This window comes from Peromyscus maniculatus, chromosome 12 (genome assembly GCF_049852395.1).
Source record: "Peromyscus maniculatus bairdii isolate BWxNUB_F1_BW_parent chromosome 12, HU_Pman_BW_mat_3.1, whole genome shotgun sequence".
NCBI lineage: Eukaryota > Metazoa > Chordata > Mammalia > Rodentia > Cricetidae > Peromyscus > Peromyscus maniculatus.
The window spans coordinates 85944375-85970115 of record NC_134863.1 but is presented as its reverse complement, the minus strand read 5'-3'; the positions used below and the strand labels follow the sequence as shown (position 1 = coordinate 85970115).

Genomic DNA, 25741 nt, shown 5'->3' with positions numbered 1-25741 from the left:
CACAGTGAAGTGGTGCCCAAATACAGCTAACTGCATCGGAGGGCACAAGTCCTCGGTGAACCCAGGTGTGCTGAGGCTTCGAGCCAAAGATTTCGTCAAGTTAGTGGAGAGAGTTGAAATGTGGCCTTGTGGCTCGGCTGTTCTAAAAGAAAGGAAATATCGGAGAAGGCTGTTAAAGACAGGAGTTTACTGCAGTCTTTGATATTCAACGAACAATCCGGGAAGGCATGACCACAGTTTACCATTTCTGGTCCCAGAGCAGAGAAGAGAAAATAAGTTTCTTTTATGAAAACCAAGTCAGAGCTGATGTATCGCAAACACCGGAATCGAGGCAGGCCCTCTGATTAGCTTCCCCGCTATTTGTTCATGGAAAGCCGAGAGGTTACATCTACAACCGAGTCCCTAAGAGGGAATTTCAACAGTGCAAGGTTACATTAGGAGGCAGTGTTAAGTGGCAAGCACTGGGAAGTAGCATGTGTTTATTTATTTATTCATTTATTTAATGTTTATGTGTGTGTGAGTGTGTGCGTGTTTGTCGTGTCCATATGAGGGTGCCCATGGATTCCAGAAGAGGGCATCAAATCCCTTGGAGCTGGAGTTGCAGGCAGTGTAGGTGCTGGGAGCCAAACTCGGGACCTCTGCAAGAGCAGCAAACGCTCTTACCACACTGAGCCATCTCTCCAGCCTCAGGAGGTAGAATTCAGAATCTGAACACTATGCTGGGCATCGTGGCACATGCCTTTAATCACGGCCTTTAGGAGGCAGAAGCGGAAGGATCTCTGTGAGTTCATGAGTTCTAGGCCAGCCTGGTATAAATAGGGAGGTTCAAGCCAGCAAGTGTGACAGAGAGAGACCAAAAACAAACATCAACAAAACAGAATGCGAACAGTGCACACTATTGCTCCTCAGCCCCAAGCACCAGTTTGGATTCCGACTCTAAACTGGACAGGAGACTGTCTTCACAGTTCTGCTCACTGCCATGTTCACCAGCAGATCATGTTTTCAAACTGAGTGAGGATGAACTCCCTAGGCACTGAGACAGGTTTGCCTCTGGAAGCTGAGTGGTTCCCAGAGACTGATGCTGCCACCAACCGGGGCACACCTGAAGTCACTGGATCAGAGGGAGCCAAGGGTGCAGCAGCAGATGCTGCCTGGTTCACACCTTGACACACCTGAAGTCACTGGATCAGTGGGAGCCAAGGGTGCAGCAGCAGATGCTGCCTGGTTCACACCTTGACACACCTGGAGTCACTGCATCAGTGAGAGCCAAGGGTGCAGCAGCAGATGCTGCCTGGTTCACGCCCTCACTCCAGGTACTTCACAGACGAGGATGGGCTGAGTTTCAAGCTAGCACCCTCGGAGGAACAGACAAAATGCTCCGCCACAGCCCCACGCTGTTCTTTCATTTTTATTTTAACCTTGGAGTTTGACCTGGACACCATCCAGACACTAAGGCTTCTCTCTCCACTGTGCCGTTTCACATTCAGTATTTTTGTGATCATCGTATTAAAACTGCATAGTTTTTAAGGAACTCTGCAAGTAGTGTATCAGTGGATTTGCACGGTACCCGGGAGGCTGTGGCTCTGTAACATTTGCTTTGCTGCTGGTTCGATAATAAATACCATCACTTTTGCATTTTTCCCCAGTTCTTCAGATGAAATTTCATAAAACTGCCCATTTTCTCTTTCTTAAATTCCTTAGCAGTGGAATCGTTACCAAAGAACAGACAGCTGACCTTAAAGAAGAGGTCTGTGTGTCAACATAAGAGAAAGTGGTGTGGAAACATCAAGGCGTGGCCCACATCCACTTTGTAATAAAAACAGAACATCATACTTTTACCATCTAATAACAAACCATGACAAACATTCCTACCAGCTCCAAGAAAACATATTAACCATCTTTCTTTCTTTTTTTTCTCTGTGTAGCCCTGGCTGTCCTGGAACTCACTCTGTAGACCAGGCCGGCCTCAAACTCACAGAGATCCACCTGTCTCTGCCTCCCAAGTGCTGGGATCTTTAATCCCAGTGGGCCACCACCACCTGGCCATATTAACTGTCTTGATATCAGCTTCTTGTCCATGAAAATGTTGAAGAAGAATGTCTACACTGTACACAGAGGGGGGGGATGTAGCAAAAGATGCACTGTTCTCACCAACAAGTGTTTTCACTAAGCTCATTAAACCAGTGGTTGAAGATGGCAGACCCTACCTCTCTGCTCTCTCTCCCTCTTCTGTACATAGCATCCCTTGGGGCTCTGAGGAATTCTTTTTCCATCTCTACATGAAACCTCCGTGCACCTTCTCTAGTTGGGCACCAAGTCTTATCACAGACCTTTGCTGATGGCCTACTGTGTGTCCAAGTACGTATCCCTCATTACATCCTTGTCAGCGGCTCTCACAGCTATATCCCAAAGTCTGACTCATGGGTTTTTTTGGTTTTTTTTTTAGTACAGGTGTGATATAGACAGGAAGGTGTGGTGATATTTTGTCATACTCTAATAAAATTTGCCTGAATATCAAAGGACAGAGCCAGCCACTAGATTAAATATAGAGGCCAGACAGTGGTGATCTGTCTGGATATCTCTGAGTTCAAGGCCACACTGGACTACATGAGATTGACTCAGTCTAGGAGAGAAAGAGAGCCAGGCAGTGGTGGCACACACCTTATCTGTCTGGATCTCTCTGAGTTCAAGGCTACACTGGGCTACATGAGATTGATCCAGTCTAGGAGAGAAAGAGAGCCAGGCAGTGGTGGCACACACCTTTAACCCCAGTATTTGGGAAGCACACATGCCATTAATCTCAGCACTAGGAAGGTTGAGTTAGGAAGTGAAATGGCTGGGCAGAGAAAGGCAGGAGACGGGAACTAGAGACCTTTTGGCTGAGGACTCAGAGGCATTCACTCAGTCAGAGGATTCCGTGGAGTAGACAGGTGAGAAGTGGCTGTGGCTTGTTTGTCTCTCTGATCTTTCAGCATTCTCCCCGATATCTGGCTCTGGGTTTTTATTATAAGACCATAGGATTCATGTAACAGGAAGGAGACTAGAACACTTTTTAGGTTTTTTTTGTTTGGTTGGTTTTTTTGTTTTTGTTTTAAAGTTGTGACAGAAAAACTGTGTTGAAGCTCCCCAAAGATCCACTGCCGGAGACGCCGTCCCCAGGACAACAGGAGTAGCAGCCTGGCTTTTGCAAATGCGCTGTCCTTGTGTCTTGTGAAACCAGTTGCTTTCACAGCACAAAGTGATCTGTAGGGTTTCCACTTAGCCTATGATATCTAAGGATCCCGCCATGTCTTTAATATCCCTATTACTCTATACCGTGATTATCCTATTACAACCACACGGTACCTACCCACCTGTAGAGAATTACATAGTTACTGTCTTATCACTAACAGACGTTTAAAACCACAAGGAAGCAAAACCTTACCAAATGTCTCATTGTCCGCAGTACGTCCACACGAGTGTTTGGTTCATATCGATAAGCGAGAACAGACTATCCAGCACTTAAGATGACATGTAGCACAGCAGTAATTGTCTTTCAGGAAACAATAGCTAGCTCCATGACTTTCAGACTAGGTTTGCTGCCAGCATCAGTGATGAAGAGCATTCACGCCATGGACAGGCAAAAGCTGCTTCTGTGCCAGCTCTTAAATAAAGGCCATGTAGAGGAGGAAATGTATGCATGATAACCCTCCTTGCTCAGAATGCTCCTTTTCCCATCATGCCCTAGTGCCAAGTCATGGCTGTGGTAGTCGGAAGCCCTGCAGTGCACAGAGCTGGACGGGAGAGATGTGTGTTCATGCTTCTCACACCTCGTGAGAGGTCGCACAGGCCCGCACGGGGACCAGACGCTCAGCCCCAGAATCAGCACCTACCTGGGAAAAGTGGAAGAACTGGCCTGGACCGCCTAAGAGTCCTCCCCTTCTGCTTCTTCCTCAGCTTCCTCTTCTTCGGCCTCTCCCTCCGCTCCTTCCTCTGTTACCCCTTCTGTCTAGTTTTTACAAAATCACATCGTTACCGAGAAGCATAAGAGCCAAAGACACAATGGGAGTGAGATGCTGAGGGCTCACAATGACACCCGCCACACGAAAGAGGATGGAGAAGACATGTGACAGTGACCTCCAGCTGCCACACGCACATGCGCTCATGCTCACACACACACACTCACACACTCACACACACACACTCACACACACACTCACACACACTCTCACACACACACAGACACACACACACTCTCACACACACACTCACACACACACTCTCACACACACTCATACACACACACACTCTCACACACACTCTCACACACACTCACACACGCACACAAACACTCACACACACACATACTCACACACACATACTCTCACACACACACTCACACACACACACATACACACACACACGCTCACACACACACAAATGAGAGGTGTATAACAAAAACAACACTGGTGTCACCGACAAACGTCTTCGCTAAGTTGATCAAACCGACAGTTAAAGATGGCAGACCCTACCTCTTCTGTTTTCTCTCCCTCTTCTCCCTCTTCTTCCTTAGGTCCATAAAGAAAAAAAATGGAGTAAGATTTAGGTTGACTTTCTAAGGCAAACAAACGATAATAAAACAGAAGCTCACTGAATGAGCAGGACATGACTTATCCAGAAGGTGTGCAGACAGCAAAGCTGTGAGGATCTAACAACATTCAGATCAGAGATGCAAGCAATTGAGTTTTTCAACCAAAATAAAAATGTCTTTTCTGCCTTTATAAGTATGCCTCTACTGAGGCTACAAAACAGTTCATAAAAGGCAGAGGCCAGCGAGACGGCTCAGTGACTAAAGGGCTTGCTGTGCAAGCCTCATGTCCTGAGTTCAAGCCCCATGTCGCACATAAAGGTGGAGAACTAATTCCACAGGGTGGTCCTCGAACCCTCGTCTACGCACCAAGGCACAACGATGATAACTTCTGAGATTATAATTACGTCATTCCCCTTCTCTCCAGCTCCTCCTGGGTCCTCCTCCGTTTGCTCTCATTCGTATTCACGGCCTTGAAATGGCTGTTAAGCTACAGACCTTAAAAGACACTGCCACCTTAGAGACCCAGATGCGGCCACCTTGAACATATCAAGCCATCACCCTACAGCCTGTCTCCCTCCACTTGGAGCTACAAGCAACACTAGCCATGGACTTGCAGTCTTGCAGTCCATCTTGCAGCTGAGGCAAGTCCATCTCCCTGATGCCCAGACCCCAGGATGGCTATATTCTCTTGTTTAACCCCTCTTGCCTATGGCTCCTGGCCCATAGGCTGGACCAAGTGCTTTGGAATCTTCTACCCCTCCAACCCACCCCAGGAACCTGTAAGAACCAGAAATTCCCTTTGTTCCCTACATCAAAGATTCTCCTCTCTCCTGAAGGGTAATTCTTCTCATCTCCTTTCCACTTAACCTGGAACATCTCCTTTATCATTTAAAACAGTGGCTGAAAGCCATCTGGCCCCTGCCTAACCCTCTGGCTTCCTTCCGCCTCACTCCTTACTTCAGCGAAACTGAATCCCATGAAATTCTCTCACATCAGCAGCCACTCAAAATCAGGTTTGCAGGGAAGACATTTCCTAACCCAGAAGGCTGAGTCACAGGCCCTCAGATTGGCTCCCACAGCCATCACTGTCCATCTCTCTGGCTGTTCTGCATGCTCCCTGTGGGTGTGATCTGTCCATTGTTTGTTTCAGGATCTCTAGGATCCTGCCGCTGGTGGAACCAAGCTGTAAATTCAACAAACACAAGTAAATGGCTGGAAGCAGGGACACGTGAAACCCGCTGCCTACTCTGCCTCTGGAAGAACTTTCACTTCCTTCTTATCTCCACGTCATCAGATTAAACGTCATCATAAACAGCACAGACCTATCAATTCTCTCGAGTTTCACATTTTCTTACATCCAAGTACTTTTAGTATCCAAGTGAAACAAGGAATCATTAAAAACGGGGCAACCATAGAGCAGCTCGGCGGACAGGAGGAGAGGTTTCACCCCAGGAACTGCTGGTCTCAACCTTAGGTGACCGTCAGTAACAGAAGAGGGACCTAGCACTCCTTATCAACACTCAAAATGACCTTAATTTCTTGCAGTATATACTCAACAGAGAAAGTCATCTGCTAAGAGCTCTTATAGAAATAGTCTCTAAATAGTCTCTAAATAGAAATAGAAATAGTCTCTAAAGGTTGGGGATTTAGCTCAGTGGCAGAGCACTTGCCTAGCAAGCGCAAGGCCCTGGGTTCGAAAAGAAAAGAAATAGTCTCTAAAGCCATGCAGTGGTGGCCCATGCCTTTAATCCCAGCACTCAGAAGGCAGAGGCAGGTGGATCTCTGTGAATTTGAGGCCAGCCTGGTCTACAGAGTGAGATCCAGGACAGCAAGGGCTACCCAAAGAAACCCTATCTTGAAAAAACAAATAATAATTAATAATAATAATTATAAATTGTAATACAAATTTCTAAATGGTCTTTTAATAAAATGTTTGATATTGGGGTGAATGCTGAAAGATCAGAGACAAAGGAAAAGCCACCTCTTACTTCTAGGACTCTCAGCCTAAAAGCCTTCCTCAGCAGAAAGACTTTAGTTCCTGTCTCCTCATGCCTTATACACCTTTCTCCACCCACCCATATCATTCCCTGCCTCAACTTTCCTAGTGCTGGGATTAAAGGTGTGTGCCGCCACTGCCTGGCTCTCTTTCTCTCCTAGACTGAGTCAATCTCATATGGTCTATGGTGTCTTTGAACTCCAGATGGCTCTCCGCCTCCTGAGTGCTAGGATTAAAGGTGTGTGCCACCACTGCCTGGCTCCTATGTTTAACTTAGTGGCTTGTTCTGTTCTCTGATTTTCAGGAAAATGTATTAGGGTGCACAATATATCACCACAATAAGTAGCCTCTAAAGTAACTTCAAAAGGTCCTGGATATTGTCATCCCTAGCACTCACAACACAGGCTCCCCATCAGGGTAATACCTTCCCATTACTCCCTCCTGATCACTGAGGTCTGCCTGGCAGGGGCAGTGGCTCCATCAACGGATAAAGTATGAATTGAATATATTTATCAAATGCCACTCTTGCTTCCAATCCTTCTTAAGCTGAGGTACAATATATTAATTTCAAAAGTTTTCCAACCTAAGCTCACAGAACTAGACAATATCTGAAGTAGGCAGCTGTTAAAAAGCCAACTACATACAATGCTTGAACTCATTTTTATGGTTAGAAAATAATTACATAGACAAAGTCATCATGAAGAAGGCTGCAGTTGCTGGGTCAATGAAGTCGGGTGCTCACAGGACTGCAGACAGGGTGTGAACCAGCACCGGGAGCGTCCCACAACCCAGATGATGTTACAGTACAGTCAGTCCTCCACAGGAGCCACCAGGAGCAAACACGGGAAATGAGATATCTTAGACCTTCCACAGCAGCTATTTTTTGTTGGGAACTTAGCCAAGACTTGGGCCACTGGCATGGCACTGGGACAGAACCACGGGCAGGTGTCAGTGGTGACGAGTGTCAGGCATGGATGGTGATGGGGATGCTGAGGCCTGCCAGGTGACCCGAAAGGGCAGCTAGCCCTAGAACTGGCTGGAGGGAGCACTGGTGTCCCCTGGTCTGTGGCCCTAGGTCAGCCTTAAGCCTGCAAGCTCTTTGGAGCTGCATCCACCTGACCTTTACAAAAGTCACTTTTGGGGAAGAACCATGGTGGTGAGACTTCAACCACGTGTCACCAACCCCGGGGCTTCGAGATTTTCAGATGAAGAGCGGCAGCTGGTAACAACACAACTCAAAACCATTGGCCTTTTCCGTAAGATAACTTTACCTTGATAAGAGCCAAGACAAACATGAGCCAGTTGCGATGTTTCCACCATCTTATGACGTTCTCATAATGTTCCCACTGTCACTCTCCCATGGGGAGGCTCAGCCAAGGCTTGTAGCCCATCCCAACCCACAAGGCTCCTGGGCAGCCAATGCCACCCCAAGGCCTTGTCAGCCACATTCCCGCAATTCCTTAAGTAGTCCCCACACCCATTGCTCTTGGTGCTGACAGAATCCCCACACATCATTTCTCATCTTGCTGTCCCTGAAGGGCAAACCTCTTTAGGAGCAGGTCCCATGCACATGCACACCTCAGACTCGCTGGGACCTGTCTGTCTCCTGAACTCAGTGAGTTCCCTTCCCAGTGCTGGACTTTGGTCCTCAATGTCCCACTCTCGCTTCACTAACCCTGGAACGCCCTGGCTCTTTTCCGCAGGAGGTTCACGGGCAGCTGCTCATAGGAGTCAGTCATCACTCAAGTCAAGGAGTAAGTGCCCGGGTCCGAGCAAGACCGTCAATGTGACTTATCCCCGGTTAGTGATGGATTGCTGAAGCCTGCTCGGTTTCCCACCAAGCCTGGTGCAGGGTCCTCCCTCTGGCCCTCTCAGCGCCTGATCCACAGCAGTTAAAACGGGGGTGAACACAGCTGGTTCCTCACAGCTGTGCTCTCCGCGTCTACTTTCTTTCTCGCAGCTGTGAAGGCAGCGCAATCCCTGGCACCTCCCAGGATTTCAGTAACGGACAGGGGCACCAGAACTGCTGTGAACAGAGCTGTGAACAGAGCAAGCACTCACATTCTTCTCCGGGGATTCAGGAAGGTCGCCAGTGTCTTCCTTGTCCTCTTTGTGTGCCTCACTGTCTCCACTTTCCTCAGCCTTCTCTGTGCCCTGTTTAGAAAAGAAACTCAAAGTATCACTGACCTTCAGTAAGCTCCCAAGGAAAAAGCAAGCCACACCAGCTGTGGCTTTCCCATTTCAGTCATGGCATGTAAGGAAAGCTAAAAGAGACCTCTACACAAGGTCATTTAGATGCTGATGCAATCTCCCCTAACCCCAAACTTCTAACAGACTGCCTGCAGCCATAGATACAGAGGTACATTGATTGATGATAGATAGATAGACAGATGATAGATAGATAGATAGATAGATAGATAGATAGATAGATAGATAGATAGATAGATAGATAGATAGATAGATAGATAGAGTACATACATACATACATACATACATACATACATACATATGCTGCAGCCATAAACTACTGAGTGAAGGATGTTGAATCACCCATTTAAGGCTGGTGAAGGTGACAGATACATAGATGCATGGTTATAAATTAATAAGGTAGACAGATAAACAGGTAAACTGGATGATAGATAGATAGATAGATAGATAGATAGATAGATAGATAGATAGATAGATGATAGATGATAGAGATAAGTGATTGATAGATCATAGATAGATGAATAGATGATAAATACACACACAGAGAGATACATAGGTAGACAAGAAAACAAAGAAATGTTAGACCCATGCAGCCCCCCTGAGGACACTGGCAGCACCAGCCCTTACCTCTGCAGCGCCCTCTGCCTCTCCTGCTACATCTCCATTGGGAAGGGAAGACGCTTCCTCAGACTTTACCTATAACATATAGTTGAAAACACTTGAAAATTCGCTTCAGGACAATGACTCACATTTCAGTGTCTTAACTAACTGGATTATTCTTATCTTTGGCCTTCACTTTGTTCACAGCCACAGTGGGGCCCACACAGGGACAAAGTCACTGCCACCCACACTGCAGTAAGAAGAACACAAAAGCTGTGGCTGGGGAGCTGGCTCAGTGGTTAGGAACACTGGCTGCTCCTGCAGAAGACCTGGGTTCAGTTTCCAGCACACTCATGGCAGCCCATAGCCACCCATAACTCCGATTCCAGGGACCCAATGGCCTCTTCTGGACTCTGCAGCCACCAGGTGTGGACTTTATGTACCGACATATAGGCAGGCAAAATACCCATACACTTAAAATAAAATTAAAATAATTGTAAGAGCATAAAAGCAGAAAGCATCATAACACAAGCTTAGGGCAGAGCCACCCAGCGCCCCCACATGACGGTCTTAACTTAGGACATAGTCCCCAGCTTTCTAAAACATCAGGTTATCTTCATGGCAAACACTCTTCAAACACGCCCACTGTAAGGTGGTATTTTATTTGTAATGAAATGTGATTTTAATTGTATGTTAATAAATAAAGTTGCCCAGGGGTCAGAGCTATTAGAGCCATAGCAAGAGCGTGGCAGTGGTGGCGGCGCACGCCTTTAATCCCAGCACTTGGTAGAAGAGCTAGGTAGATCTCTGTGTGTTCAGGGATACAGCCAGCATTGGAGACACATGCCTTTAAGACTTGGAGGGCTGTACATACAGGTAGTGATGAGGCAGTCACGTGTTTGGGTTTATAACCAATGAGAAGGCAGAACAGAAAGACTATGTAAAGACAGACACACAGGAAGTAGCTCTCTTTCGGAGAGGTAGGAGCACTGCAGGAGGAAGGGTAAGGTTTTAGCTCTGAGCTCTGACCTCTTGGCTTTCTCTTTTACATTGGTTCTGTGTTTCTTATTTAATAGGACGGTTGGTTACATCTACACTCTGTGGTCACTCTCATATGATGATCAATCTTTAATATTTGCTATATAGCTAACTCCACTCTGATACATGTTAGCTACTGGAAGAATTTGTTATGTTCCTATTTTTATGGGCAGGTGTTTTGTCTCCTTCCTCAGACCAACCCTTTTTATGTCCATCTTTTCTGGGACTTTTCCTAGCATCTGGCTTTCCTGCACTCCTGAGAAGAGGCTGTGTAGAGCATGTGCGGCATCTCCAGCTGGAAGCCCCTCTGCAGTCTCCACCAGTATCAACGCCCTTCCCAGGTCCTTCGCCCATCCTAGAACTCCTGCTACACACAGCAGATCTCTCATGTCTGAGGCCTGGCCTCCGCACATTCCTTTGTCTTTTATTTCTTGTTAATGTGCTTCTCTCTGGCAAGAGCTACAATGGGATGCTCAGTGGGGTCCATTGTCTTTCTTGCTCAACTAGTTTCAAACCAGAAAATTCTAGAACAATTCTATAAGCTCAGAGTCCTTTCTTCAATAGTCCTCTATCCGTGCTTCTCTACGTCTTCTGATCCTCCCTCTCATATGTCTTTCACTCAAAAGCACCTGAACTTGGTAGTGCGGTCAGTCCCTTAGATGACTGGCACTTATTTAAATATTTTTGACATTTGTTACATGTGGATCACCATCACAGAAATGATGTCAAAACTTGTCATCGTAAGTTTCTTTGGGCTGTAAATCACATTATGTCAGCGCTATGGCTCCGGGCACTGGGGCCGCTTCAAGTAGAGAATCAAAAGTTCAAAGTCAACCTAATCTACACTGTTGTTTGGGGGGTTTGCTCTTTTTTGGGGGCTCTCCACCCAGCTCCCAAATAAATCACACACAGACTTATTCTTAATTATGAATGCCCAGCCTTAGCTTGGCTTAATTTCTAGCTAGCTTTCCTTAACTTTAAATTATCACACCTACCTTTAGCCTCTGGGCTTTTCCTGTTCTCTTACTTATGTAAATCTTTTTTGGTTTTTTGTTGTTGTTGTTGTTGTTGTTGTTGTTTTTGTTTTTTCAAAACAAATCCTTGAGATGTCAATTGTATCTTATTCATTAAACAGATGTGTCCTAAGAGAAAATCCATGACAGGAGGTCTCGAGGCTGATGTGCCTGTCTGGATGATTAGGATGTCATGAGGTGACCTCCTGAGCACTGTTCCCACTGGGAGGCACCAATGCTGATGTGGCACAACCAGGGATTTTCTGCAATGTGGTGCTGTAACACTGTAACGATTTTTATCTCTGCTAATTAGGGAAGAACATCAACTGCATATATAATTGGATACTGTCCATTGGTACTTGCCAAAATAAAACATATAAGACTCTTACAGGTCAAGTGAAGAGATGACTCAGCAGTTAGGAGCCCTCGCTGCTCTTGTAGAGGATGTCGTTCAATTTCCAGCACCCACACGGTGGCTCACAACCCTCTGTGTCTCATGTCCCCAGGACTAGTGCAAGAGCAAACAGTGTTGCTAACCACTGAACCATCTCTCCAGGCCCAAGCAAATTAACTTTTAAAAATAAGTGAATTACACGGTGTGCACTTGTGTCAGTAGAGTGTGGCATACAAGAGACTTGGTCACAGCAAGGAATTCGGTGGTCAGTGTAGAGAGTGAAGCAGATGTCCACATTAGACTACAAAGTCGTGTCTGAGCTCCGTCATCACATGCATTGGTTATACACAAAGAGGAGTCAACACTAAGGAGAAGCGCTAATGGAATCTATACTGTGCTTGATTCTAGATCTCACTTTCTTTCCCCTTTTCATCAGAACAAAAAGCAAATTCATGTTAAGTAGAAATTACTAAACTGAGAGCAGATATCATTTACAAAGTTAACTTTCAGGAGCCAGATGTGAAGTCATTCATGACAATACAGGAGCTAGAGGAGAAGTCATTCATGATGACACAGGAGCTAGAGGAGAAGTCATTCATGATGACACAGGAGCTAGAGGAGGAGTCATTCATGACAACACAGGAGCTAGAAGAGGAGTCATTCATGACAACACAGGAGCTAGAGAAGGAGTCATTCATGATAACACAGGAGCTAGAGGAGTCATTCATGACAACACAGGAGCTAGAGGAGGAGTCATTCATGATGACACAAGAGCTAGAGGAGGAGTCATTCATGATAACACAGGAGCTAGAGGAGTCATTCATGATGACACAGGAGCTAGAGGAGTCATTCATGACAACACAGGCCCTACAGGAGAAGTCATTCATGATAACACAGGAGCTAGAGGAGTCATTCATGACAACACAGGAGCTAGAGGAGTCATTCATGACAATATAACTTCACAGTCAAACAAGAAGCTCCCTACATTTATACACCTGACGAATGGACTTGCATAACACAATAATACTACACTTTCTTCCCCTTTTTCTATTCTTTTTTTCAATATTTGAAACTGAACCCAAGGCCTCCTAATAGGCAATCACACTGAGCTGCAGCCGCAGATTCACCCCAGCCTTTATCTTTCTTTTTTTGTTTGTTTGTTTGTTTGGGGTGTTTTGTTTTGTTTTGTTTTGTTGTTATTGTTTCAAGACAGGATTTCTCTGTGTAATAGCCCTTGCTATCCTGGAACTCTCTCTGTAGACCAAGCTGGCCTTGAACTCAAAGATCTGCCTGCCTGTGCTTCCTAAGTGCCTTCACGTTTCTTAAATATTATAAAATTTACAAGAACAAGATGAAAGCATAACTGAAAATTTGCCTGGTAAAAACCTTTGTATTATCCCTCCATATACAATTCCTCAATGAAGAATATATTAAAATTGTGTCAGTGCTGAAGCACCATACACATAAACATTAAAATGGTATAGAGATAAGCAGAGCCCCATAGAAGGACAACATTCATGAAGCATTCTGTAAATTTAAGAAAGAAAATCATGTTGACCTAGAGCATCACTGATGAGTACTAGTATCTGCCAGTTTCTATCTTCTTTAATTATAGTCTGCCCTGAACACAGGGCATTCCAGCTTACCTTTGACCCTGGAGGGGGAGCCAAACCAAGGAATGAATAGATAATATTTTCTTCTTTTGCAGAGAAGAAAGAGTCAAAATCCTTGAAGCAAAGAAAGAGAATATTTAAAACCATTATACACTTGGGAGCTGGCATGTGTACTGAGCCCAGTCCCTTTATCTATCAGTCATCAAGCACAAACATCCTCTCAGCCTGCTTTATCAACTGATAACTAAGTCACAAAGCTATTTTTAAAAAGTCATTAATTTTACATTTGTTTTCATGCATTGTCATTGTACCTACATAGCACAAGAACACATACACATACACACACACACACACACACACACACACACACACAGGAAACAGAGGAAGGACTGGGGGGTGGCCCAGGGGGAATGTGATTAGGAACAGGTGCACAGTGCCTGTAAGGACAAAATGTAGAGAAGCCTTTTCCCCGCCCACTGGTTTTGCATTCTTTCCTTTCCCACTTCATTGAATACCAGGGACATCCACATCTATATTAATAAAGATGCCAATGTCTTCTTTGGTTGTGCCCAAGCCTAGGCTGCCTTGATCCTCAGGCAGTCGCCACAGCCAGATTCAACTTGTCATCGGCAGACATGTCTACTGCTTCTAACAGGAATTCCTCTTGGGCGGGTAACCTGGTCTGGACTGTGCCTGGCTTTCCATCTGCTGTTGCTTTTCTTGTCTGCTATGGTTCTCAGGACATCGTCATCTGCTCTGCACAGCAGATGCTCAGGACTCCCAGACACCTGGAGCTCTCAGCTCCTGGTGCAGAGACATCCACTGCTGCACCTGCCCCCACGCCTGCTGCTGAGAGGCCACATGAACAGTGAGGACACCTGAATGACGGCTAGTTTTGTAATCTGCATTCTAATCACGGGGAAGGATACGAATACGGCATCTTAGTTAGGGTTTCTATTGCTGTGATGAAACGCCCTGACCAAAAGCTACTTGGAGAGGAAAGGGTTGATTTCAGCTTACACTTTCAGTCCATTAGCGGAAAGTCAGGTCAGGAACTCAGACATGGCAGAAGCCTGAAGGCCGGAGCTAACACCATGGAGGGGTGCTACTTACTGGCTCTTTCTCCATGGCTTGCTCAGCCTGCTTTCCTACAGTACCCAGGACCACCTACCTGCCTAGGCACCACCCACAGTGAGCTGGGTCCACTCACAACAGTCATCAACCAAGAAAATGTATCACAGGTTTGCCTGTGGGCCAGTGATGGGGCATTTTCTTAACTGAGGTTCTCTCTTCCCAAATGACTCTAGCCTGTGTCAAGTTGACATAAAATTAGCACAGCACAGGCAGACTCTTTAGTTTATGACATTTTGTTTTTATTTCATGAGTGCTTTGCCTGTATGTATGTCTGTACACTGTGTACATACCTGGTACCTGCAGGGGCCAAAAGAAGGTATCAGATCCCCTGGCACTGGAGTTACACCTGGTTGTAGCTACCAAGTGGGTCCTGGGAACTGAACCCAGGTGCTTTGCAAGAACAGCAAGTGCTTTGACGGCTGAGCCATCTCTCCAGCCACCCTAATGTCTTTAAGGGTTTCACAAGGCTGTGTTGATAAATGGTTTCTTAAAATAGAACAATAGAAAAGGCTATATAGTGAAACTGGTGTCACTCTCTGGCCCTGGCCCTTGCCCCATTTAGAGACAAGTACACATAGAACATTTCAAACAAAAAGTTATCAACATTGGTCACCTCCACACAGGACCACCTGCTTTATGTTTGAGGTCAGAACAAAGTAGATCCACCAGGCCCTTGGTTTAGACATGGCTAAAAACTAACACACAGCAGCAGAGAGTTAGACCAAGTACAGAGCCTTTCTCAGCAAAGGCCCCGTGACCTCCCAGGTAGGGGTGTGGAGGTAGCTAAACTCGGACTGTAATTAAAACTATGAGCAGGGGCCAGGCGGTGGTGGCGCCAGGACTCGGGAGGCAGAGACAGGCGGATCTCCGTGAGTTTGAGGTCAACCCAGTCTACAGAGCAAGTTCTAGGACAGCTAGCGTTACACAGAGAAACCTTGTCTCAAAAAAAAAAAAAAAAATACTGTGGGCAGGAATTGGGGATGAGAGAGATTCACACTGAAGACTCTTTGAAACCATTTAATCTTTTGGTGTGTGCAAGTATGAATTTTTCTAATTTTTCTAATATTGAAAGGAACTGGTGTGCTGGAGAGACGGCTCAGCTGTCGAGAGGGTTTGCTGCTCTCGCAGATGACTTGAATTCAGTCCCCAGCGTCCACATCAGGTGGAGCACAACCACCTGCAATTCCAGCTCCAAGGGATCTAATGCTCTCTTCTGGCCTCTGTAGATACTTCATACACATATAGGTACACACACACACACACACACACACACACACACACACGCGCGCGCGCGCGCGCGCGCGCGCGCGCGCGCGCGCGCAAGCACATACAGATAAATTTCAAAAATAAAACTAAATAAATTTATTTTATTTTATAAAGAACCTATTATGGAAAAAATAAAAACAAAATTCCTTGCCACCCTAGCTCCCTCCTGCATTGGCCTTCTTGTCTAGTAAGACACACAGGAGAGGTGGGAGTGGGGTGGAGACCGGATTCTCTTTTCTTTTATTATTTTGATTACACTTATTTGCTGTGGGAGGTGAGCATGCCACAGTTCATGTATGGAAGTCAACAGACAACTTCTGGGAGTCCTCTTCCACCATGTGGGATCCAGAGAGAGTACTCAGGTCATCAGGCTTGGTAGTGGGTGCCTTTACCCACTGAGCCACCTCACTGGATGGAGGACTTTCTTCACAGGGGAAATCCTTCCTACATTCTGTGAAGCCCCCAAGTAAAATTCAAGGGGACTTGAAATAGACCACATGCTCCCCACAGCATGTACTGACCACATCAAGACTGAACACACTCTCACCCACGGGACTTTTAGTAAGCCTCTCAAGAAGCTAATCTGGCCGTGCAAATCCGTGCAGTCCCATGCCAGGTTCAAGTGCCTCCCACATAAGCGCTTGTCCACCTGGAGCCCCAGAAAGTGACCTGATTTGGAAGTAAGGTATTTTCAGCTGTAGCTGCTGTGATAAGACCATACTAAGTTAGAGCGAGTCTTTTAAAATGACTGTCATCCTTACAGGAAGGCACTGGGATACACAGGGAGAACCCCAGAGGCCACATCTGGAATACTTCTACAAGCCAAGCACCACTGGCAAACCTGAGCAACTGGGAGAGAGGAATGGAACAGGCTCTCCTTATGAACCAAAGGCTGAGGGGCCCCCAGCTGGATCAGGCCCTCTGAATGGGTGAGACAGTTGACTGGCTTGATCAGTTTGGGAGGCAACTAGGCAGTGGGACCGGGTCCTGTGCTCATCGCATGAGTTGGCTGTTTGAAACCTGGAGCTTATGCAGGGACGCTTGGCTCAGTCTGGGAGGAGGGGACTGGACCTGCCTGGACTGAGTCTACCAGGTTGATCGCAGTCCTCAGGGGAGGCTTTGCCCTGGAGGAGGTGGGAATGGGGGATGGGCTGGGGGTAAGGGGAGGGGGTGGGAGGGGGGAGAATAGGGGAACCCATGGCTGATATGTAGAACTGAATGGTATTGTAAAATAAAATAAAAGGGAAAAAAAAGAATTTCCAAAAAGTCCCAACATACACCAGAATCATTATGGCCTCTGGAACTGTGAAAGAATAAATATTTTAAGCCTCAAAGTTTGTGGACGTTTGTTAGAGCAGCTGTAGGCAAGCAACCCAAGTCCCTAACAAGCAACAATTCATACTTCGGATCAGAGGCTCAAAAGCTTTTGCATAAAGGAGCAGACAGTGAGTCTGGAGATGTTGGTCAGCCAATGACGTGCTTGCCTTGCAAGCCTGAGGACCTGAGTTCCTTCCCGAGCCCATGTGAAAGAAATCTAGGAATGGCAGTGCACGCCTATGACCTCAGCACCAAGGAAGCCAAGACAAGTGCATCCTGGCACCTACTGTCCAGCCTGCTCAGCCCGGGCAAGGACCATGCCTTGACCCCATCTCAAGAAAGCAGGATGGAAGGTGCTTGAGAAACAAAACCCAAGGTTGTTCTCTGAAATTCAACCACACCCACACAAGAACACACACACACACACACACACACACACACACACACACGACCATATAGTAAGTATGTTGGGCTGTGTGCCTTGTACGATCTTGGTTCCAAGCGTTCGGCTGAGCCACAGTATGACCTCAGCTGCAGGTGACTGGTGAATGAACTCTTGTGGATGTGGTCCAGAGAAACCTTGCCGCCGAAAGTGGCAACAGCAGGAGTCAGCCCAGGTGTTCGTGAAGGCGGATGGTTCAGATGAAAGGCACAGACAGCAAAGTCATGACTGCATGTCCTGCCCATGGGCCCGGACCTCAGATGCAGCAGCCACCAGACACCCCTGCTTGACAGCACCCTCTCCCCCATAGGAAGAATGCCCCACTTCTCATGGCAAGAGCCCACCGATCTTTTTAATGTTTCCTTTCAGCAATTTGCTTTCTTTAGCAGAACCTGTACTCTGAGTGAGGTGGCTTTTTGTTGAAATAAACTATGGAGTCCTTCACATAAAGTTGCTAGGCCAGCACACTGGCTCAGTTAAGTCTGCCACATACGACAACATGAGCTCAATCCCAGAACCTATGAGGGGGAAAAGAGAACTGACTCCCAAAAATTTCCTCTGACCTCTACACCCATATGCCATGGTTTGCACACGCCCATGCACATGCACACGGGCACACAAGTAATTTAAAGGTGATTTTTAAAATTTTTAAATATAAATAAAATTGACACTATCATCAAATGCTTGGAACACATTTAAACTAACTGGGTGAGTCTGAACAAATTCATCTTGTATCTCGTGTAAGACCACACGTCTGCTGGTCAATTTTTAAGAATGTGTCACGTATCCACTGAGTATGCCCTTCACAAGGCTAAGGAGAATCAATCCCTTCTACCTAAAGTGCAGATTTTGCTTAAGCAAGTGACTTCTTCAAAACGCAGAACCTAAAACAACCCCCAAGTCTTCTGAGGTGTTGTGCGACCGAGTCCAGCATCCTCTCACTCTTAAATGCTGGTTGGCTAGAACAAAGAGATCGCGACCTGACGAACAGTGCCTCAAAACTACTCTGCTTGAAACAGTTTCTGGCAAACACGGGCTGACGAGATGGGTCAGTGGATAAAGTGCCTGCCACGCAAGCACGAGGCTGGAGGTCAGGTCCCCAGCGCCCAGGGCAGAGCACGGCAGCGTGTCTGTCAACCTAGTGCTGGGAAGGGGACAGAGACGGGCCAACTCCTACAACCCTGCCAGCCTAGCTCAATCGGTGAGCTCCACAGCCGGTGAGAGACCCTGCTCAAAAAAGAAAAAAAACCCAAAGCAGAAAGTGATCGGAGAAGACACCCAGTGTCAACCTCTGGGCTGCACACACACACACACACACACACACACACACACACACACACACACTGACACATGGGTACACACGCACATGAAAAGCACACATGTTCATTAATTAATAGTTAGTTCTAATAAGTGCACAGAAGAACTTGCCACAACACGGAATACTCACCCCACAGTATTGCTCTTCGTTGAAGATCTGAGGAGGCAGAGGGATCCCATTCTGGGGCTTCCTCTCCCCAGGAACGTTCTCCCTCATCCACTTCCTGTTGTCTTCATTGCCAGCTATGTCCAGTTCCTGAAAGTCTATTTTATTGGCTTCCAAAAAGCCCACCACTTCCTGCTGTTTTTTCCTAATCTGATGAAGAGCAGGAAAAAAAAACAATCATTACTATAATATAATATTACATCGTAGCTGTTTCTGAGGCATGCTTTGCTGACGTTTATACAGCATCCGTCATTTTCTTTAGCTGCGCCATACAGCGCAGATAACTGTGTGCAGCATTAAAACAAAGAAAGCAATACATTCGCACCTCTCCGTTAGAAAGGACGGACAGAGGGGCAATGGAGCCATCGGTGCCGGCACAAGCGGGTGGTGTGACACCATGCTAAGTGCTGTTCTCAGCACCTGCCCCCCCAAAAAGGAAACAGAAGACATCTGTTTGCCCTTGGACTCACCAAGGACCACTTAAAACGGGCTCCTCAGACTGACTGGGACAAGTGAGGGAGGCCTGGCCTGGGAGCTTGAGAGAAGGAAAGGCGCGAAAGTCAAGCCCAGAGGAGGAAGGAGGAGACAGCTGCCCTTCCTCCCCTGGTGGGCACCCTCACCCACCCCGTCCTCCCCCGGTGGGACCTTGCTCAAGAACTCTCATTAGACCTTCCTCCCAAAGGGCTGCTCTGCTCCAGGCAGCCTCCTGAGCTGGTCCCCACACACACAGCATCAGCCTTCAGAGGACCCCTCCCCTGTACGGCAGGGAGAGCGAGGCACATGGCACCCAGCAGATCTCCTCCAGACTCACCCCACGTCTCCCCCAGGTCCTCTCTCTATCCTCAGGATGCCAAAGGCCCTCTGCCTCACAGGCCGCGCTGGCTGGCTGTCCTAAGGGACAGGTCTGCAGGACCTGGAGATCCCTGAGGGCCGGATCACTGTTTGAAGCCCTGGGGGCCTCAGTGGAGGCCAAGAGAGCTCTTTCCCTATCGTGTGTCGTTTGCCCACAACAAGCTTTGTCTCTGTCCTGAAGTCGCCCAGCCACTGCTGGCCACTCCAGCATGTCTGAGAATCCACGGCCACGCCTCTCAGAGCCCTTCACTTGACACCTCTTGTCTAATGACTGGTACAGTGAGGAGACCTTCCAGCTGAGGTCACCATACTGTAGTGGGAAGCCTGCCAGATGGGAGTCACAGGTGACCTTGGTTTATGCCCTAGCTCCAAGGGTGCTCTCGAGCAAGGGCTGAGGGCTTTGATTGCCTCTCCTGCAAAGTAGAGACAAAGATGCCTTCCTCTGGGGTGCAGGTGAGAACTAAGATGGCGTGTGGCAATACACTCTGTGGTAGCCTGAGAACCTGCACCGCTGGGCACCCAGCACACACCGTTCTTTCCCAGTGAGGCCGGACATGCCAACAGGTCGGGGTTTCCACTGTTTAGGTGTTGCTTGGGACAGGTTCTCACTACACAGCCCAGGCTGTCCTAGAGCTAGCTGCATAGCCCAGACTGGCTGCAAATGCATGCTCTTCCTGCTTTGGCCTCCTAAGTGCAGGGATTACAGGTGTGTGCCCTTGTGTGTGGTTTGCCAGGTTCGTGTTCTCGTCCCTATTTTAAAGTAACAAGAATGCATTTCCAATGAATTGGTGGGTTTTCCAAGACTGACATCCAAACCAAAATAATTCACCTTTTTTCTTTCTTGGGGGGGGAATGGGGGGGAGGCAGGCTGGAGAGAGCACTCAGTGGATGAGTGCTTGCTGGGCAAACATGAGTTTATAGCTAAGAACCTGCCTGGTGTGGCTGCATCATACACGTAACCACAGTCTGTGGGGTGGTTTCTGCGGCTTGCAGGCTGCTAGCCTAGTTCCAGGCTCCGTGAGAGATCCTGTCTCAAGTGAATAAGGCAGGTAATGATAGAGCAAGACACTGGACATCCTCCTCTGGCCTCTGCCTGTGTGTGCAGATACATAAATACATACGCACATATGCTCAAACACCATACACACACACACACACACACACACACATACACACATACACACACACACACACACACACGCAGAGTCCCATTTTTCCTATCACATTTACACCATCCATCTAGTGGGAGAAGGGACTGAGAAACCTAGGAGTCCCCATCCTCTCTGTCTTAAAGGTTGCCACTGCAGGGAATGAAGACCTTGAAAACAGTAAAGATTACCCTCTCTCTCCTCTTTGTCCCCATGCGCCACCACAGTGACACTTCCTTCTAGAAAGGAAGAGGGCCACATGATAAAGCACCTACCCTTTCCTGCTTCCCACATCCCCTTAGGCCAAAGTCCTCTCAAGCTCGGCACAGTGTGGTCCAGATCTTTGAATGTAATGGTGGAAATGGGGCCGATGCATAGCGTGTATCCAGTTCCTGTCAATGAGATTGTTGGCTATTTTCTAAACATGGGATCTTTTCAGACCGCCCCACACACATGTCACAGGAACATAGTAGCCGCTGCACAGTTTCCTGTCAGGAAGCTGTTGGGCGAAATTTCCCATTCCTGAACACCCGGCAGTACAGATGCGGGGTGTTGAGTTCTCCCTATAAAACAGGAGCACTTCCTTTTCCTTGGTTCTAGACAGTTCTAATATGTAATGATCATAGCCGTAGATCTACTAAAAACAAAGTTGCTAATAATCACAGTAACTGATAATAATGACAACTATAATGCTCATCAATATCAATTAATGGTGGCTAATAAAAACAAGTTAGTTTGCTAACTAACATTACCAAACAGCTGTCAGTGACTATAATTAATAATCACAAAACTTTCCAGAGCCTAGTCAGGCCCTGGCACAGTGCTGGGCACCCGAGTGTGGCACCTCAGGAGTCCTCATGACCCAGCTATGAGGTGAATACTATTCTTATCCTCATTTTACAGACAAAGAAATTGAGGCTTAGCAAGGAGAAATACCTCCTCCAAGGTCACACCGTTACAAATGGCATTGAGACATTTGCCTGGGGAGTCACAACTAACTCAGCTATTCCAGGTGAAGGAAGATCCTCCACGTTCTCGAAGGCCCAAACAGACCCCCAAGCTTCAAGAATGCAGGACAGCAATCAATCCAAAGAAGTCTGTGGCCGTATTCCTGTTGTCCAAAGAATATAAACAGCCACGCAGTCAGAAGAGGTAAGAGGTGGGGCTGGAGCAACAGCTCAGTGGTTGAAAACACTGGCTGCTCTCCCAAAGGACCTGGGTTCAATTTCCAGCACCCACATGGCAGTTCACAATCATCTGTAATCCAGTCCTGGGAATCTGAAGCCTCCTACGGCCTCTGTGGACACCAAGCATACATGTAGTGTACAGACATAGATGTAGGCAAAACAACTATGCACATAAATTTTTAAATAAACAAGTGAGCGCTAACATTAAAACCCACTCCAGGGGCTGGGGAGGTGACTCAGTGGTTAGGAGAATTGGCTGCTCTTCCAGAGGACCGGAGTTCAATTCCTAGCACCCACGTGGCAGCTCACAACCGTCTGTAACTTAAGTTCCAGTAGGTCTAATTCCCTCACACAGACATACATCCAGGCCAAATACCATGCACATAAAATAAAAAAATAAATTATTTTTTAAATCTTTAAAAAAAAAACCCACTCCAAAAAAGGCCCACCAAAGCCATTATTCTTGAAAAATATTTTCAATCTAAAAACCCAAACATGCCCTCTCAGGACGTAGCATAACGATCGGTAGGTTAGCATGCTTACATAGCATGTGTGAGGCCCCAGATTCAAACCCAGCATGGCAGAAACAAAGATGGCCTCGTTGTTTGTATCTATCAAGCCAAGTTCACAGTCATCAACAGCCATGAAAGATTTACATCTGCAGTCTATGTGTTTGGAATTCTCCATTCGAGATGTGGGCTCCTCTTTTTCTCCTGTTCCGGGTCTGAGGTCATTAACACGGCATGTCATCTATCTCGCAAGTCTGCGTCCTACAGAATGAGTAGAACCACAGAAACCATCATGGATGGGCAGGTGAGAGTGCCAAACTCTTTCCTTCTCTGCTCACACCCTCTCTAGAAACCCTCCTGAGTGTTCAGGGCTGGGAGTGGAGCCCTTCAGTAAGCTGTGGTTGGGGGCTGGTACCCAGCCAGGACCTGGAAACATCTCTGCTGAGTGACCGTCAGAATTCCAGCTGCAACCTGAGACCCTCTAGGAAGTAGCTATAAAAGGAAACAGCCCCCTCTCTGGTCTCTGACTCTCATGATTAACAAACTTTTCTTCTGCTAAAACACTGGCCAAAACCTCAACCCAGACAGAAACTAAATTCCAGCCTGGAGCCAGCCCCTGCTTCATTCCTAGGAGAACTGAGTCCCTGGGGTGCCCTTATTTCTCTGGCAGGTGGGTCTAGATAGCACAGAACCAACGCCAGAATCAGGAGGTGGGTGGTCTCGAGAAATCCAGGCAAAGCCATGGTACGCAATTGGGCTTTCACCTCACACTCTGGGTGCCCTCGATTCCGAGAGCATTTAAAACTGTGGCCGCAGACAGGCTGGCCATTGTCATTGTGACATCACTTTCCACAAATACTAACATCACACCCACTAACTTTATGCTTCCAGCTATTTCGAATATAGGAGGAATTATGCCCTGAGGTCGTTTTGGCGATCCAATTCATCTCTCCCTACCTGTCATCTTTTTCCAAGTTTTAGTTTGCACCTTCAGAATGAATGGTAAAGCGCTCAAAAGCCAAAGGCCGGTGAATAATGCCACACCGCACTTCCAACAGGACACAAAGCACAGGTTAAACACGGGCATGGAACGCTCCTCCCTCCGGCCACCTTTCACGCCCACCCGCCAGATTACACGCCTCGCACACTTTTTCCAACACGGTGAAGACAAATTGCAAAAGGCGAAGGGCGCTCAGGCTCACTGCGGTGCGCAGTTGACTCACGCAAAAACAAAACCAGAACTCAAGACCAAAGTTCTGGACGTACCCACTACTCCTTCTGCCTCCGACTAAGAGTTATCCGGAAAATCACATTGGAAGAAAGCCCACAGAGTCCCAGACACCTACCGCTATGGACCCAGAAGATGTGGCAACAAACACTTTGATGACCATTTCGACAGTCGGAAAGAGGACTCCCCCTAACACACCCCTGCGAGGGAAGTCGCTAGACAAATCCCGCAGTGACGCCGAAGGAGCAGGTGCCAGCTCGGTGCTGGCGGCTGTTCCAAGGCTCTGCTCCCGGCCCTCCCCTCCAACCAAGAGGCTGAAGAGTAACGGAGAGGCATCCTGGGTTTCCCCCTCCGTTAGGGATGTCAGCAAAATGATTGGCTGATAAAAGCAGCTCCTGGACCCTTTCCCTTATCACTTTAAAGGCCTGACAACAGTCCGTAAAAGGCCAGGCTGGAGCTCGAGAGCGCACCAATCACAGACCTATGGAGAGATGCCTAGGGCAGAGGAGGCGGGGCCTGGGGAAACGGGGGAGGGGGGGGGGGCTGTGGAAAAGAAGCAAGAGTCAGGAGCCGAGGGGAAAGCCCAGAAAATGCCACCTTATCCGGGGGGCTTTGGACAAACAAGAGTTGCGAAGACTGGAACAGCCGCAATGGCCATTTAAAGGAAGAGCGCCTCCCTGTTTAAAGTCTTCTAGAGGGTTGTTTTTAAACAATCCAGTGAACTGTCACACAACAGATCCCTTTATGAGTGGCCAATCTTGCTTTCTCTACCAGCTGTTGGTTGCTGTGAAACTTCACTGACACCTCAGAAGCAGGGAAACAGCCGGTGGCTGCCGGATGAGAACGACTAGTAAATTATCTTCCCTATTTTAAAGGCTTTGGGGGGACGGGGATGTTTATAGCAAACTCTGGTGCATCTTATTTTCATAGGTAATTTGAATCACATTTAAAAATTCAAATACAAAACCAGTAAAGAAGTCCAAGTTCTACCAGCCCAGACTGTGAATGGGTTTCAGAATCAGGGTCAAGGCCCCTGTGCCAGCTCGCTGGCTAAAGTCACCGGCCCCCATGCCTGATGACCTCCCTGAGCTCCATCCCTGGAACCTCATAGTGGAGGGGGAAAAAAACAAACAAATACACACAGACATACACATTCATACACACATATACACGCTCATACACAGACACACGTGCACACATATAGATACACTTACACACACACACACACACACACACTAATGGAAAAATCGTGTTCAAGGGCATTAGTGGCAAAGACCTGCCACTTAGGAACACTGTAAGCATTTACCTCCCCTTGGTTGCAGACCTTCTCCTTCCCCTGCTGCTCATCACAGAGGAGGGGACGCTGGTATTCTGGAGCAGGGTAGGACCTTTTTGGCTTCTGAACCTGCTCCTTTCACCAGTGTCTAAGAGATCCTGAGATCTGTCCCTGTCCCTCAGGTGGGTGTCTATGATGAGAAAGGGCACTCTGGTTCCTAGAATACAGCTCAAAGTCAGGTAACTCACAAGTCAAAAATTTAACTTTGGAGCAGCATGAATTTATGGATATGAATACAAGTAATTTAGAAGGCAGAGTGACAACATGACCATTTAGGGAAACAACATCTAGAATTTCTCTGCTGGGACCCAGGACTTCCCGAGGCACAGGACTGAACTCCTTCCTGTACGGCAAGCCTCAGATCCAATCAGGAGGACAGGGTCTGCCGCTCCTGCACCAATGAGCAA

At 47.3% G+C, this 25741-nt stretch overlaps 1 protein-coding gene across 2 annotated transcripts; it reads right to left on the bottom strand.

Annotated features, from left to right (window-relative positions):
- On the bottom strand, nucleotides 1-24386 carry Sh3bgr (SH3 domain binding glutamate rich protein). 2 transcript variants are annotated; one of them, XM_042259598.2, is made up of 8 exons: nucleotides 24117-24296; nucleotides 19039-19224; nucleotides 13466-13546; nucleotides 9402-9470; nucleotides 8628-8720; nucleotides 4512-4547; nucleotides 3873-3988; nucleotides 1-137 (listed from the first exon to the last, which is right to left on the bottom strand). In XM_042259598.2, the coding sequence occupies exons 1-7, from the start codon at nucleotides 24159-24161 to the stop codon at nucleotides 3905-3907; spliced, it is 594 nt and encodes a 197-aa protein (XP_042115532.1). In that variant the 5' UTR covers nucleotides 24162-24296; the 3' UTR covers nucleotides 1-137; nucleotides 3873-3904. The 2 variants fall into 2 exon arrangements, with proteins under 2 accessions (XP_042115532.1, XP_006981432.1); XM_006981370.4 differs by having other exon boundaries at nucleotides 4-142; nucleotides 24117-24386.
- Between the last annotated feature and the right edge of the window lie 1355 nt (nucleotides 24387-25741).

Excerpts from the sequence above, each read along its gene's own strand:
- Sh3bgr (XM_006981370.4), bottom strand. The coding sequence starts at position 24,161 with ATGGTCATCAAAGTGTTTGTTGCCACATCTTCTGGGTCCATAGCG. Across the intron at positions 19,225-24,116 it reads CATCTTCTGGGTCCATAGCG|ATTAGGAAAAAACAGCAGGA; the intron begins GTAGGTGTCTGG and ends GCTCTTCATCAG. Across the intron at positions 3,989-4,511 it reads AGGGAGAGAAAACAGAAGAG|ACAGAAGGGGTAACAGAGGA; the intron begins GTAGGGTCTGCC and ends TGTAAAAACTAG.